At 35.7% G+C, this 13,384-nt stretch overlaps 1 protein-coding gene across 1 annotated transcript; it reads right to left on the bottom strand.

The window, feature by feature from the left end:
- Positions 1 to 6,767: 6,767 nt before the first annotated feature.
- LOC135961242 (uncharacterized) lies at positions 6,768 to 11,869 on the bottom strand. The gene is made up of 2 exons (XM_065512736.1): positions 7,643 to 11,869; positions 6,768 to 7,451 (listed from the first exon to the last, which is right to left on the bottom strand). The coding sequence occupies exons 1-2, from the start codon at positions 11,867 to 11,869 to the stop codon at positions 6,768 to 6,770; spliced, it is 4,911 nt and encodes a 1,636-aa protein (XP_065368808.1).
- Positions 11,870 to 13,384: the final 1,515 nt, after the last annotated feature.

Raw genomic sequence — 13,384 nt, 5'->3', positions numbered from 1 at the left:
GAAGTTTAATGGCACAAATAAAACTATGAATGTGCAGGAATTTATCTTTAGAGTGGGAGCGCTGAGAAGAGATTACAGCTGCACAGACAACGAGATCCTACGCAGTTTCCATCTACTGCTGGAAGGTCCAGCCCTGGATTGGTACTGGGACTACCGAAAAATCGTCCATATAAACACCTGGGAGGAACTAGAGAGATCTCTATTGGCACAGTATCGTCGGTTCGAGCAAGAACATGAAATACAAATGCGCATTTTAAATCGCCGGCAGCTGCCACAAGAAACCTTCGAGGAGTTCTATAATGCTGTGATAAAATTGCGAAATCAGCAGCAATATCCATATGTTGAAGAGCAGATTGTAGAGATCATGAGAGGCAATCTAAAACCATCGCTGGCGCAGATGATGTTCTCAGTGAGGTTGAAAACTCTGTCAGAATTCTGCAGAGAAGTAAGGCGAGCTGAGAACTTGTTAGCCAACCAGAGACAAATGTATCAACGGTCAGCTCAACGGGTAAACGATTTGTACTGTGTGGAAGCTGAGCAGTCGTTGATAGACTTGGAGGTAGATGGTATTCGGTCAACCAGTCATTACACTTGCTGGAATTGCAAGGTCGTTGGCCATAGCTTTATGGATTGTCCCGAACCCATAACTAGGACATTTTGTTTTAGGTGTGGTAGGGAAAATGTGGTGGCCCCTAAATGTCCAAAATGCCAGGGAAACCGACCCAGGAACCCGTCTCGAACTGGGGAGGCGAGGTCCACCGATGTGTAGGCCCAGTAGAAGTAGGTCTACAACAACAGCAACAACAAGTGAGAGCGGAAATAAGGGTTTTAAAGAATTCGAATAGGTCGGAGTTTGAGCCAAAACCGCAGCCTCGGCTTAGGGAACTCAAACCTCTACATATTCGAATTCGAGAGTATAATGAGGCCAAAAATAGAATATTCGGCAAAGTATCAAATAAGATTAAAAAGTCCCGCGAACGATACAGAATTATGAAAAGACTGCGTAACGAGATCTTAGGGAACTCAAACCTCTACATATTCGAATTCGAGAGTATAATGAGGCCAAAAATAGAATATTCGGCAAAGTATCAAATAAGATTAAAAAGTCCCGCGAACGATACAGAATTAGGAAAAGACTGCGTAACGAGATCGCGTCAGCTTCGCTTTATGAAGGTGAAGATTCTCGACTTTATACAAAAATCAATATAGGTGGTCAAGATATCGTAGGTCTACTTGACAGTGGGGCTACGGTAACTTGTCTCGGCCGTAATTGTATGGAGTTTGTCACAAAAACCGGTCTCGCGATAAATGAGTTCAGAACGGTAATAAAAACACCGGATGGAACGGTCCATCCCATAGTCGGTCGAGTTAGGGCTGAAGTTAGGTTTCGTGAGGCGGTAAATGTTATCACATTCTATTTAGTGCCTACTCTGAATCGAGAGCTCTTCTTGGGGGTCGATTTTATGAAGGTTTTTAAAATGTTTGCCAGTCTCGAGAGTCTTACAACCAATGGAGTTAGTCTCTGCGAAGAGGCTGATAGTACCCTAGATGTCGTGACCCATAAGCTGACCCCGGATCAGCGACAAAGATTAGATTTCGTCGTATCAATGTTACCCTGCTTCAGTAAAAAAGGCTTAGGAAAAACAAATTTGGAAATGCATACGATAGATACTCGAGATGCAATTCCAGTTAAAGATCGTCACTATCCTGTCTCCCCGGCAGTGCAAAAGTTGATGTACGCGGAGCTCGATAGGATGCTTGACCTTGGTGTGATTGAGCTTAGTGAAAGTCCATGGAGTCATCCGGTTACTCTGGTCCGCAGGGGCGAGAAAACCGGCTGTGCCTGGACGCACGTAAGCTCAATGCACTGACAGTCAAGGATGCCTATCCATTGCCGCACATCGAAGGTTTGCTCAGTCGTTTGGGAGACACGATATACATCTCTAGTGTCGACCTAAAAGACGTGTTCTGGCAGATACCACTAGAATCATCTAGTAAGGAGAAAACCGCATTCACGGTGCCAGGACGACCTCTTTACCATTTTACGGTCATGCCTTTTGGGTTGTGTAATGCTGCCCAAAGGTTATGCCGTCTAATGGATAAAGTGATCCCCGCAGCACTTCGTGATAGGGTTTTCGTCTATCTGGACGATCTTTTGATTGTATCTCCAGATTTCGAGACACATCTGGAATTGTTGAAACGCGTATCTATCTGTTTAGCAAACGCAGGTCTGACCATCAATGTGGCGAAGTCTAAATTTTGTTTTAAGGAGTTAAGATATCTAGGATACATAGTTGGAGGTGGCAAACTGAAACCTGATCCGTCCAAAGTAGAAACCATTACTCGTTTTGCTTACCCTAAGACAGCAAGACAGGTGCGGAGCTTCATGGGAGCAACAGGCTGGTATAGGAAATTTATACCAGACTATGCTACCATTGCAGCCCCAATCTTTGAAACGCTGAAGAAGGGTAAACAATTCAAGTTTTCGGAGGTCGCGTTTGATCGTCTCAAGGAAGCTCTAGTTTCGAGTCCACTCCTTAATCATCCTGCCTTCAACAAACATTTCTTCGTTCAGTGTGATGCGTCTGACGTAGGTATTGGTGCCGTACTTTTCCAGAAGGATGATTCCGATGGAGAGCACCCAATAGCCTACTTTTCACACAAACTAACGTCAGCGCAGAAAAACTATTCTGTAACTGAACGAGAATGTTTAGCTGTAGTCTTGGCGATTAAGAAGTTTAGGCCCTACATAGAGTTAATGCCTTTTACCGTCATTACGGACCATAGTAGTCTGAAGTGGCTCATGAGTCATAAAGATTTGACAGGTCGTTTAGCTAGATGGAGTTTACATCTGCAATCGTACGATTTTACGATTGAACACAGGCAGGGGAAGCAAAATGTAGTACCCGATACCCTCTCTCGCTATGATATGGATGAAATCTCGTTAAACGTACCTAAACTCATTGACCTAACTTCAGTTTCTTTTCGGTCCGAAGATTATTTAAGTCTGATGGAAACGGTCGAGAAAAATGCTGATCAATTGCCGGATTTAAAGGTCGTCGATGGTTTTGTTTACAAACGTACTAAGCCTTACGACGGTATAGCTACGAATGAAGATTTCGCGTGGAAGTTATGGGTACCGTTAGATCTGACAGAGGACATCATTAAAGCATGTCATGATTCTCCACAAGCGTCGCATGGAGGCGTCGGTAAGACTCTGTATAGAGTAAAAGAATATTTTTATTGGCCAAATCAGAATGTGCATGTTAGAAATTTGTGAAAAACTGCCAGACTTGTAAGAAAGTTAAACCTGCGAATATAACGCTTAGGTCACCAATGGGTGCCGAAACAAGAAGTGAAAGACCATTCCAGCTAGGGTTGCCAGACGGCCTGGAATGGCCTGGATTGTCCAGTTTTTTGTGTCTTGTCCAGTTTCCAGCTAAAATACAATTTGTCCAGTTAAAAAATAATTTCTTTCATTTAGAAAAATATTTTTTTGTATTAATTATATTTTTTATTAATACAAATTGTATAGTTATACAATTGTGAAATGTATAGTCAGTTGTGATTAGTATCTAGCCAGCAACCGACCGATTAATATATTCTTGGCCAGCAGTAAAGAGGTAAAAGTCATTTGAATTTGTTATAATGATGATGAAGTATATACAGATGAAGGTTTGTCAGAGGCATATTTGTATTTTATGTATAACGTAATGCATTAATTTAGCCCTATAAAGTTATTCCTGCATTATTATAGAACTGTACAATGAGTAATCTTTTCATTGGTTAAAATATGAAGCAAAGTATTAGGTATTTTAAAAAATATTTTATCTCTCGAAACAAAAACTTTAAAATTCGATGCAAATCAATTTTTAAAATTTGATATTACGTACTTAGAGCAATGATATGATTTTGGAGATGAATCACTTTACTTCAAAATTTCATTAAATTTAAAACAATTACTTTTATCGTTTGATAACTTATCAGAGCTTACAAAGTTTAAGAAATATCAAATATAATTGACGGCATGTTGTACAATGACTTTTGCTGCATGCGAGAAGCCTTTGATAATTTGCCGCAAGATATTCCAATTGATATGATATGGTCCATTTTTTTTAAATGCCATAAAAATAACTTACACAATATATATAAAGGATTGAAAGAATTATTAGTATTTTAAATGATCTATACTCATAAGAAAGGCTGAAATTTGAATAAGGCTAAATTTTAATAAAAGTTGCAAACATTTAAAAGCAAAAGAGTTAGTACATTTTGTAAATAAAAATACAAAATATATGTGGCAAATAAAATAGTTCTATATTTTTATGTAATTTAAATTAATATATCTTTACCTAAAATTCAAAATAACGTAACATCACTTTTTACAAGTTTATAGAAGAAGCCAAAAACGATATAAAATTAAAACTACTTGTGATATTGAAACAAAATTTTCAAATTTGGATTACAATAAAACTATAAATATATTTTGTAAAAATATACACTATTTTGAGTTGATGTTTTCTAAAACCAAAAAAACGTATTATCAATATAAATTTGTATGAAAAAAAAATCTTAAATAAAAAAGGAGTTTGTATAGAAACTTATTTAAATTAAAAAGATTTACTTTATTAAATTTTCATAAAGTTTGTCAAAAAAAATCTTGCAACAAATTTATTAAAAAATATAAGGAACTACCTAAAATTCTATTAATAAATTACTCAAAGCGTATACGTTATTTGATTCGAGAAAATCATGCAATTGATGGTATTTTGTTTGAATTTTGGTTATTCATACATATTCATATGTAGTGAATCGTAATCGATAATAAAATTAATTTCGAATTTTTTGATGATACGTTGTTTTGGATTTAAGGTGACGATATGTACATATGTAGAACTGAATTTAACGTTTCTTTATATTTTATGTTATTTTTTAATTTTTGTAAAAAAACTTAACTTTTTTAAATTTAAGAGCATTTTTAAATTGTCCAGTTATTTTTTAAAAATCCAGTTAAATTTTTCTTATGGTCCAGTTATTTGACTTTTGTTATCTGGCAACCCTAATTCCAGCGTATATTCATAGATTTTCTTGGTCCTTACCCGCGATCTAAAAACGGAAACGTGTACATTTTTATCGTTTTAGACCACCTCACAAAATATGTTTTCTTGAAAGCCTTACCGAAGGCCAACGCTAAAAACGTCATCAAATTTTTAATTTCGGAGGTTTTTTATAAATTCGGTACTCCAGAAACAATTGTATCCGACAACGGAAAACAGTTTGTGAGCAAGGAATTTGAGGATATGGTAAAAAACTTTGGGGTAAAACATATTCGCACGGCTATACACTCACCACAAGCGAATGCGTCAGAACGCGTGAACCAATCGATTCTGGCAGCCGTAAGATCGTATCTGCAAGGTGACCACACCGAATGGGACAAGCAATTGTCAGAAATTGAGTTTTCATTACGATCTTCGGTGCAGACATCGATTGGTATAACGCCATATTTTGCCTTATTTGGCATGAATATGATTGGACATGGTAGTGTGTATAGTTTGGCGCGTAAACTCAAAAGTTTAAACGACGCGGAAATGAACGTTATCCCTAAACCAGCAAGAATGGAACTTATCCGGCAAAAGATACGCGAAAATCTACATAAGGCCTACGCTCGAAACGAGAAAACTTATAACACGCGCTGTCGGCAGGTTAAATTCGTACCCGGTCAGGAAGTGTACCGTCGCAACTTCCAACAAAGTGACTTTAAGAATAATTTTAATGCTAAATTTGCTCGAAAGTTTCTCAAATGTCGGATTGTAAGACCAGTCGGTAACAGTTTATATGAGGTCGAAGATTTTCAGGGGAAATCGTTAGGGGTATTTCACGCCAAAGATCTAAAGCAATAGCTTTAATATCTTTGGTGGTTCTAGTCCTAACATTTCTGTCCAAGAGAGTCCGTACGTTTTAGAAAAGAAAATCATTTTCTTTTCATGTTTTTATTGATAACTTATGACTGATATGTAATTCAACTTTGTTTTATTGAAATAATTTTAATTTTTGAACTGTGCCTTTAAAAATCTTTTTCATTGTTTTGCCAACTAAACGCTAACGTTTCTAAACTGGTTACTTTTTGTAACCGTCACCAAACTATAAATGCAATTCCTTAGTAACGCCCTGGGGAACTATGCCATTAAGGAACTGTTAGGCATTTAGATTGGTAACATTCATTTGAGACCGATCTTACAGCAAGTTGTAGCAAAATAAAATGTTTTATATCATCAGTATTTCATAATGAAATACTAGATGTTCTCATTAAAAAGGCATTTGTTCTTCCTTAATATTTTTTAAGGACCGTTTGCACTTAATTAAAAATTTTTAAGGTTTAGCAAACTTTTCAAAATGTTTTCGGAACTGAATTAAAAAATTAATATTTCGCAAAAGTAAAAAAATACAAAACCGGTGGCTTTCAATATTAGTACAAGAGTAATTTATTTTTTAAAAATGGTTTCTTATTCTATTTGACAATATAACACTTAAGTAAAATTACCCAAGCATTCTGACAATTAGAGTAGGTAATTCAAAGATAGTTAATTGTCAAAATGCAAGGGTAATTAGCAATGATTTAAAATAATTAATTCATTAAAAAAATTCAAATTCAAATCAAAAATAAAAAATGTGGTATGACTCAACACCGGCCCCATTGAAGGACCTACGGTCTTCAATCCATTGGTAGTAGCGCAAGTTTATGGATTGGCCTCTTCAAAATACCATTCCTAGTCTTCACTTCCGCTACTCTCACTTTGCCGTCCGCGCCTGGGGTTACCGCCAATACTCGGCCTGTCAGCCACTTCAGGGGTGCCATGTTGTCTTCGTGAACGACGACGAGCTTGCCGACGACGAGATCTGGCTCTTCTTCCGCCCACTTGGTTTTGGCTTGGAGGCTGCGGACGTAATCTTTCTCCCAAGATTGCCAAAACATCTGCTTGAGAGTGCAGGTAAGCCGCCATCTCTTGGAGTACCTCAGCCTGTCCACTTCTTCGTGAGGCAATTCTGGCGGCAGCGCTAGAAGGCTCTCTCCGAATAGTAGATGCGCTGGAGTTAACGCTTCGCCGTCGTTGGGATCGTTGCTGATGGGAGCGATCGGTCTGGAGTTCAGGACTGCCTCTATTTGAACCAGAACCGTTTGTAATTCCTCTACCGTCAACAGCACCTTGCCTACGGTTTTGGTTAGAAGTGTTTTGGCGGATTTGACGGCCGCTTCCCACAGACCGCCGAAATGTGGAGCTCGAGGAGGAATGAAGACAAAGTCTATTCCTTTGTTGGCAGCGTACGTTTTCATGGCGTCGGCATTGTTGGCCATTGCTTCTCTGAGCTGGAGCAGCTCTCGACTGGCACCGACAAAATTCGTTGCGTTGTCGCTGTATACGCGCTCTGGGAGCCCTCTCCTGCCGACGAACCTTTGAAGACAGAGAATAAAAGAATTTGAAGACAAATCAGTAACAAGTTCGATATGTACAGCTTTTGACGTAAAACACACAAATATGGCGATGTACATTTTAACAGGTGGACGGCCACGTATTTTAAGTGTTACATTAACTGGGCCGCAAAAATCTACACCACATACTTTAAATGGGCGTAGAGCTCTCACCCTATCGGCGGGCAAATTTCCCATTATTTGATTCATTAGTTTAGGTTTGTAGCGAAAACAATGAATACACTTGCGAACTACTCTTGAACATGCTTCTCTGGCATTTATCAGCCAAATTTTATCACGTAAAATGGCTACCAAGGCTTTCGCTCCAGCATGACAGTGTTCCAAATGCAAGTGTCGTAAATATAGGACCATAAAATATGATTTTTTAGGCATTAAAAGGGGAAATTTTGCATCGTGATCAATTGGTGCATTTAGCAACCGCCCGCCTACTCTAAGTAGTGAAAAACTGCGGTATTCATCTTTGTATTGGTGGACAAAAGGATTTAATCGTTGCAAATTTGAAGGCAAAACTTGTGATTTGCTTAACTTTTTCAGCTCTTCGGCGTATTCTCTTTTTTGAATAAATTCAATTAGCTGGAGAAAAGTCCAATTAATCTCTTTCGCTGTAGGTATACCTATATTGCGGAATTGCTTTCCTCGAGCAATATCGAGAAAGCGAAAAACATACGAAAATACTCGAATCATTTTGTTGTATGATGAGTAACTTTCAATAATCTTCGCAATAGGATTAATTTCGTTTTCTTCTACAGCCAAAAACACATTAGTTTTCCTTGTTTCAAGTGACTTTTGTTCGGGAGTTAATTCGAAATGCTCATTTACTGGCCACATATTAGTCTCTTCGAGTAGAAACTTTGGGCCATTAAACCAAACAGAGTCCACTAATTCTTCAACATTACATCCTCTAGAAACAATATCGGCCGGATTTTCCTTAGTTGGAACATGACGCCATGTGGCCTGGCCCGATAGTTCTTGTATTTCTGAAACTCGATTTGATACGAATGTTGCCAGAGTAGAAGGATGAGTTTGAATCCAGTGCAACGTAATTTCTGAATCAGTCCAAAATGTAACGTTTTCCACTTTAAATAATATTGTATGCTTTATTTTGGACCATAACTTGCTTAGTAGATGCGCTGCGCATAGTTCAAGTCTTGGTAAAGACTTGGTCTTCAGAGGAGCAACTTTCGATTTAGCCGTTAGTAATCGGCAAGAAGTCTTACCAGAAGCTCTACTCCGGATATAAATGCAACAGCCATAAGCTCGCATAGAGGCATCAGAAAACCCATGAATTTGACATTCAGTATTTGATGAGGTCAAAACAAATCTAGGAATTTCTATTATGTCAATTTTCAATAAATTGGCTTTAAAATCTGTAAAAGAAGTATCAAGGCGCGTGGGAATAGACTCATCCCAATCTAGCTGCATTAGCCATAATTCTTGAAGAAGAATTTTTGCCTTGATAATCAAAGGGCACAAAAGTCCGAGCGGATCGAAAAGTCTTGCCGAAACTGACAAGATATTTCGTTTTGTTGCTTTCAAGTTTTGAAACAAATCATCCAAGTGGTATTTAAATACGTCACTCTTCGGAATCCAATAAGTGCCTAAAGTTTTAGTGAAATCCTGATTTATCTGTACTGATTTTTGAATTGTAATCGAGTCTTGATCATAACAATTTGAAAACCATTTAGTCAGATTAAAACCTGCCGATTGCAATATTTGTGTGACTTGGGACCTTATTATATTTAGATCTTCTATTGAGTCAGCACCAGTTAAAAGATCATCGACATAAAAGTCTCTCTTTATGACTTTAGAGCCAATTGGCAATGACTTTTCGAATAATTCGCTCACATAAGTAAGGCAACGTATTGCCAAGAATGGAGCTGATGATGTGCCATAAGTCACTGTATTTAATTTATAAATCTCAATATTTTGAGACTGATTTTCACGCCATAATATTAATTGATAATTTCTATCGGCCTCGTCAATTAAAACCTGACGGTACATTTTTTCAATGTCAGCCGTAATAGCGTATTTATGCATTCGAAAACGAAGAAGTGTTGAATACAACTCCTCTTGAATGGTAGGACCAATCATTAGTAGATCGTTAAGAGAAAGTTGTGTAGATGTTTTACAAGAGGCGTCGAAAACTACCCGAAGTTTTGTAGTAGAACTTTGCGGGCGTAATACACATTGATGAGGTATAAAATAATGAGAAACATCGGGTACTTTATTATCTGCAATAGACATGTGACCCAAATTAATGTACTCTTTCATGAATGAATTGTACATCTCTTTTGTTTGTGGTTCTTTTGACAGACGACGTTCTAACGATAAGAATCGTCTTCTAGCTGTTTCAAAAGATAGACCCAGTGTATTTGGATCTGCTTTAAAAGGTAGCGCCACTTTAAATCTACCCGACGGCAATCGCTGAACAGATTTCGAAAAGCTTTTCTCACATTCCTGATGCTCAATTGATAGAACATTTGCCTCTCTAGGAATTTCTTCTAATTCCCAAAATCTACGAACTATTGAATCCAATGAATCTTCGTTTTCAGTTAGTGAACTTAAATGGCATACATTCTTATTAAAATGTTTTAATTCTTTATATTTTCCCGAAACTATCCATCCTAGAAGTGTTTTCTGGAGTGTTGGGATATTGGGATTCAGTTTAATTTGACCGACGCATAGTAATTCAAAGAAAATCTCAGCGCCGATCAACATATCAATTCTTTGCGGTTTATTAAAATATGGATCAGCGAATTCTATATTATCGGGCAAATTCCATCCAGCTGTTGAAATTATACGATCTGGTTGATAGTTGGAAATCGATCGAAGAATCCAAAATTCTGCAGAAAATTCATGGGAATTCATTCGAGATTTCACTGTAGCCTGAAGTTTATGTTTTGCAGACGAATTCGTTCTGCCAATACCAATAAGACTGAGATTTCTTTCTTGTTTTTGCAATTGTAATCGCTGAGATAGTTCTTCGGTTACAAAATTTATTTGTGAACCGGAATCCAAAAGAGCTCTAGCTAAAACATACTGACCAGATTTATTCTTGATCTGCACTAAAGCTGTTGCTAAAATTACATTATCTTTCGCCGAAGATGAATGATTTACAAAAGCTCTTGAAGTTGAAGCTACATTAGGATCAGAATTTGCAACATTCTCAGGTTGTGCATCATTTGCAGCATATTTATGTAATAATGTATGATGGGAACCACTACAAACTCTACATTTTGTTGATTTACATTTTGTCACCGTATGTCCTTTTTTCAAACAATTAATACAGGCGGGAACGCCTTTGACAAAGTCAAATCTCTGTTGCACCGGCACTGCAGAGAATGAAGGACAGTTCGATAAGTAATGCGCTGCTTTACAAAATAAGCATTTAGCTACTGATTGTTGGTTATCAGTTTGACATGAAAAGGAGGATTTCTTCTTTTTACTAAAACTTTCATTTTTTCTCGTAAAATTGGTATTCGGTTTTAATCTCGAACTTGAAGCTTCTTCAGCTGAAATATGTTGGTATCTTTTGTTCAAAGCTACCTCACAATCACTCCATAAGGGCAACTTTTCATAATCAAGTTGCTCTTCCCATTTGGATCTAGTGATTGGATCTACTTTAGTCATTACTAAGTGAATTATTATCGCATTAGTAATTGCCTTGTCATCTCCGATTGATAAAAGTGAGCCATAAATGGCAGAAACTGTATCAATCATGCTCCTCAAGGAAGTTGCAGAAGGTTTAGACATTTCCGGTAAATCAAACAATTTAGTAATATTATCAAAGAATATTAAACATGGATTGTCATAAACTCTTTTTAAACTTTGTAGAGCCTTGGAGTAATTTTGTTCACTTATCTGATAAGCTTTCACAGTTCCCAGAGCTTCATCTGATAGGCACGAGATTAAATGATTAAATTTCTCAATTTCAGTTAAAGTTATATCACTATCTACCAAACTCTCGAATAAACTAATAAAATTCTTATATTCGGCATATTTACCGCTAAATTTAGGCAACTTCATACTTGGAAGTCGGCTATGATGACTTGAGAAACCAAGAGTAGTTTCAGCGATACTATGTTCTCTGGGAGTTAAATAACCCAAAAGCATACTTTTTGTGGAAACGCATAAATTTTCTAAATCGGACCTTTCATCGTTTGAGGGATCTAAAATATCGATTTCAGTTTGAATGTCCATTACATCTTCAATATATGAATTCAAAATTTCTAATCGACAATGTAATTCATTTTGATTAAACGAAATAGTTTTTTCCTTAATAGATCGCCTAATTCTCGAAACGTTATTCAAAATTTTATTTTTCTGTTGGTATAAACTCTCAAGACTAGTAGAACTTTTTTGCTTTTTACCGCCTCCCATTTTGTAGTCGAGGTTTAAATAACTAACTTGCTAAGAAAAATAGGAAACCAAGTTTAAATTCTTTTTGAATTGTATTTTAAATCAATTTTCAAAAGGATCTCAAGGAAATTTGTCGTAAAGACAAAATAGAATAATATAAATAAACTTTCCGAGATCAACTTACGGTTTCAATGCACTTGCAGAAACAACAATTGACTTTAAGGTTTCAACTACTTTTTATTCAAATTATTTTATACCAATATTCTTATTTATTTATAAATTAATAGCAATTATTAATTCTCGGAAAAATTTTCTGAACAATATTGTTTGCTGGATTATAAACCAGTTCGCAAATAAATTTTTTCCGTACCCGAACAAATTTTATAAATTATAACAAAAAATATTATTTTATTTTTATATTTCAAATTTTCGATAAATTGTTCGTTGGGTTGTATCACAAATTAAGAAGAATAAGAGTTAAATAAAAGCAAGCAACAGAAAATAAATGTAAACAATTGAATTTATCGCAATTTTATTTTTTAATGCTTTAATTTTATTGTTGTTGTTCAATTAATTACCACTGCCTCTTTTATTATTAAATTTACTCGCGATCACTTTTATAAATGTCCGTCCGATAATAATAATTTTACCTCTTATGATTTTTATTTTTAATTACACTATTTTATCACTTTTTTCTTATAAAATTTCTCAATTATAATTCCTTATTTGTTTTTATATATTTTCTTTTATTTATATGTATACATATACTTCTTTTTATTTATTTTCACTTATATACTTTTATTTATTTTTTGTCACCTTTATTTGTATTGTTTTCTTTTGTTTATGTTCTTATATTTGTCCGTCTGTTACCATATGATCAGTGCGGTTGCCACTTTGATCATTACAACTCAACAGTGTTGGTAAACGGTTTTATTTATTGTAACGAATAATAAGAAAATAAATCAAAACAAGTGTCAAATAACTTAACAAGCGAGTTGATAAAAATAAACAATCGAGTTAATAAAAGAAACAAGTGCACAAAAAAGGTAAATTGGAAAGATGTAAATATTTTTACACTTTAATAAAACTTTAATTATTTTTCCAAAGAAAACAGTGAGAGTGTTAAAAAAAATAAGAGAACGACCGATAAGTGATTTTAACAATTGCAGCGAGGAGGCGACTTTCTTTTTAATTGTGGTGTTTTTAATTTTAACTTAATAATTAAGTTTTGTGTATTTGAATTTAAATAAAAAACAACAATAAAGCACTTTATCACTATTTTTGTGTGTTTCACTACTTAAGAGATTTATAAGAAAATTATTAGAAGAGCAAATAATTTTAGGTGTGGAAATAACTTTGGCAATCAAATTAATTATTTTTTTTTTTAATTTCAAAGATAAATAAAATGCAAAGTCTCACACAATTATTTGTTCTTAAATACCTGGTTAGGGTTTTGTTGACGTTCGGCACTTTCCTTTTGGCACAAAATGCAGTTGCAATTAGGCATCTGGTATGGTCTTCCTTCTTGATGGATGG

The sequence above is a fragment of the Calliphora vicina genome, chromosome 5, assembly GCF_958450345.1.
Source record: "Calliphora vicina chromosome 5, idCalVici1.1, whole genome shotgun sequence".
In the NCBI taxonomy this organism is placed as follows: Eukaryota; Metazoa; Arthropoda; class Insecta; order Diptera; family Calliphoridae; genus Calliphora; species Calliphora vicina.
This window is presented reverse-complemented; position numbering and strand designations above follow the sequence as displayed.

Coding starts and splice junctions, on each gene's coding strand:
- LOC135961242 (XM_065512736.1), bottom strand. CDS start 11,869: ATGGGAGGCGGTAAAAAGCAAAAAAGTTCTACTAGTCTTGAGAGTTTA. Junction 7,452..7,642: donor GAAATTTGCCCGCCGATAGG/GTGAGAGCTCTA, acceptor CTGTCTTCAAAG/GTTCGTCGGCAGGAGAGGGC.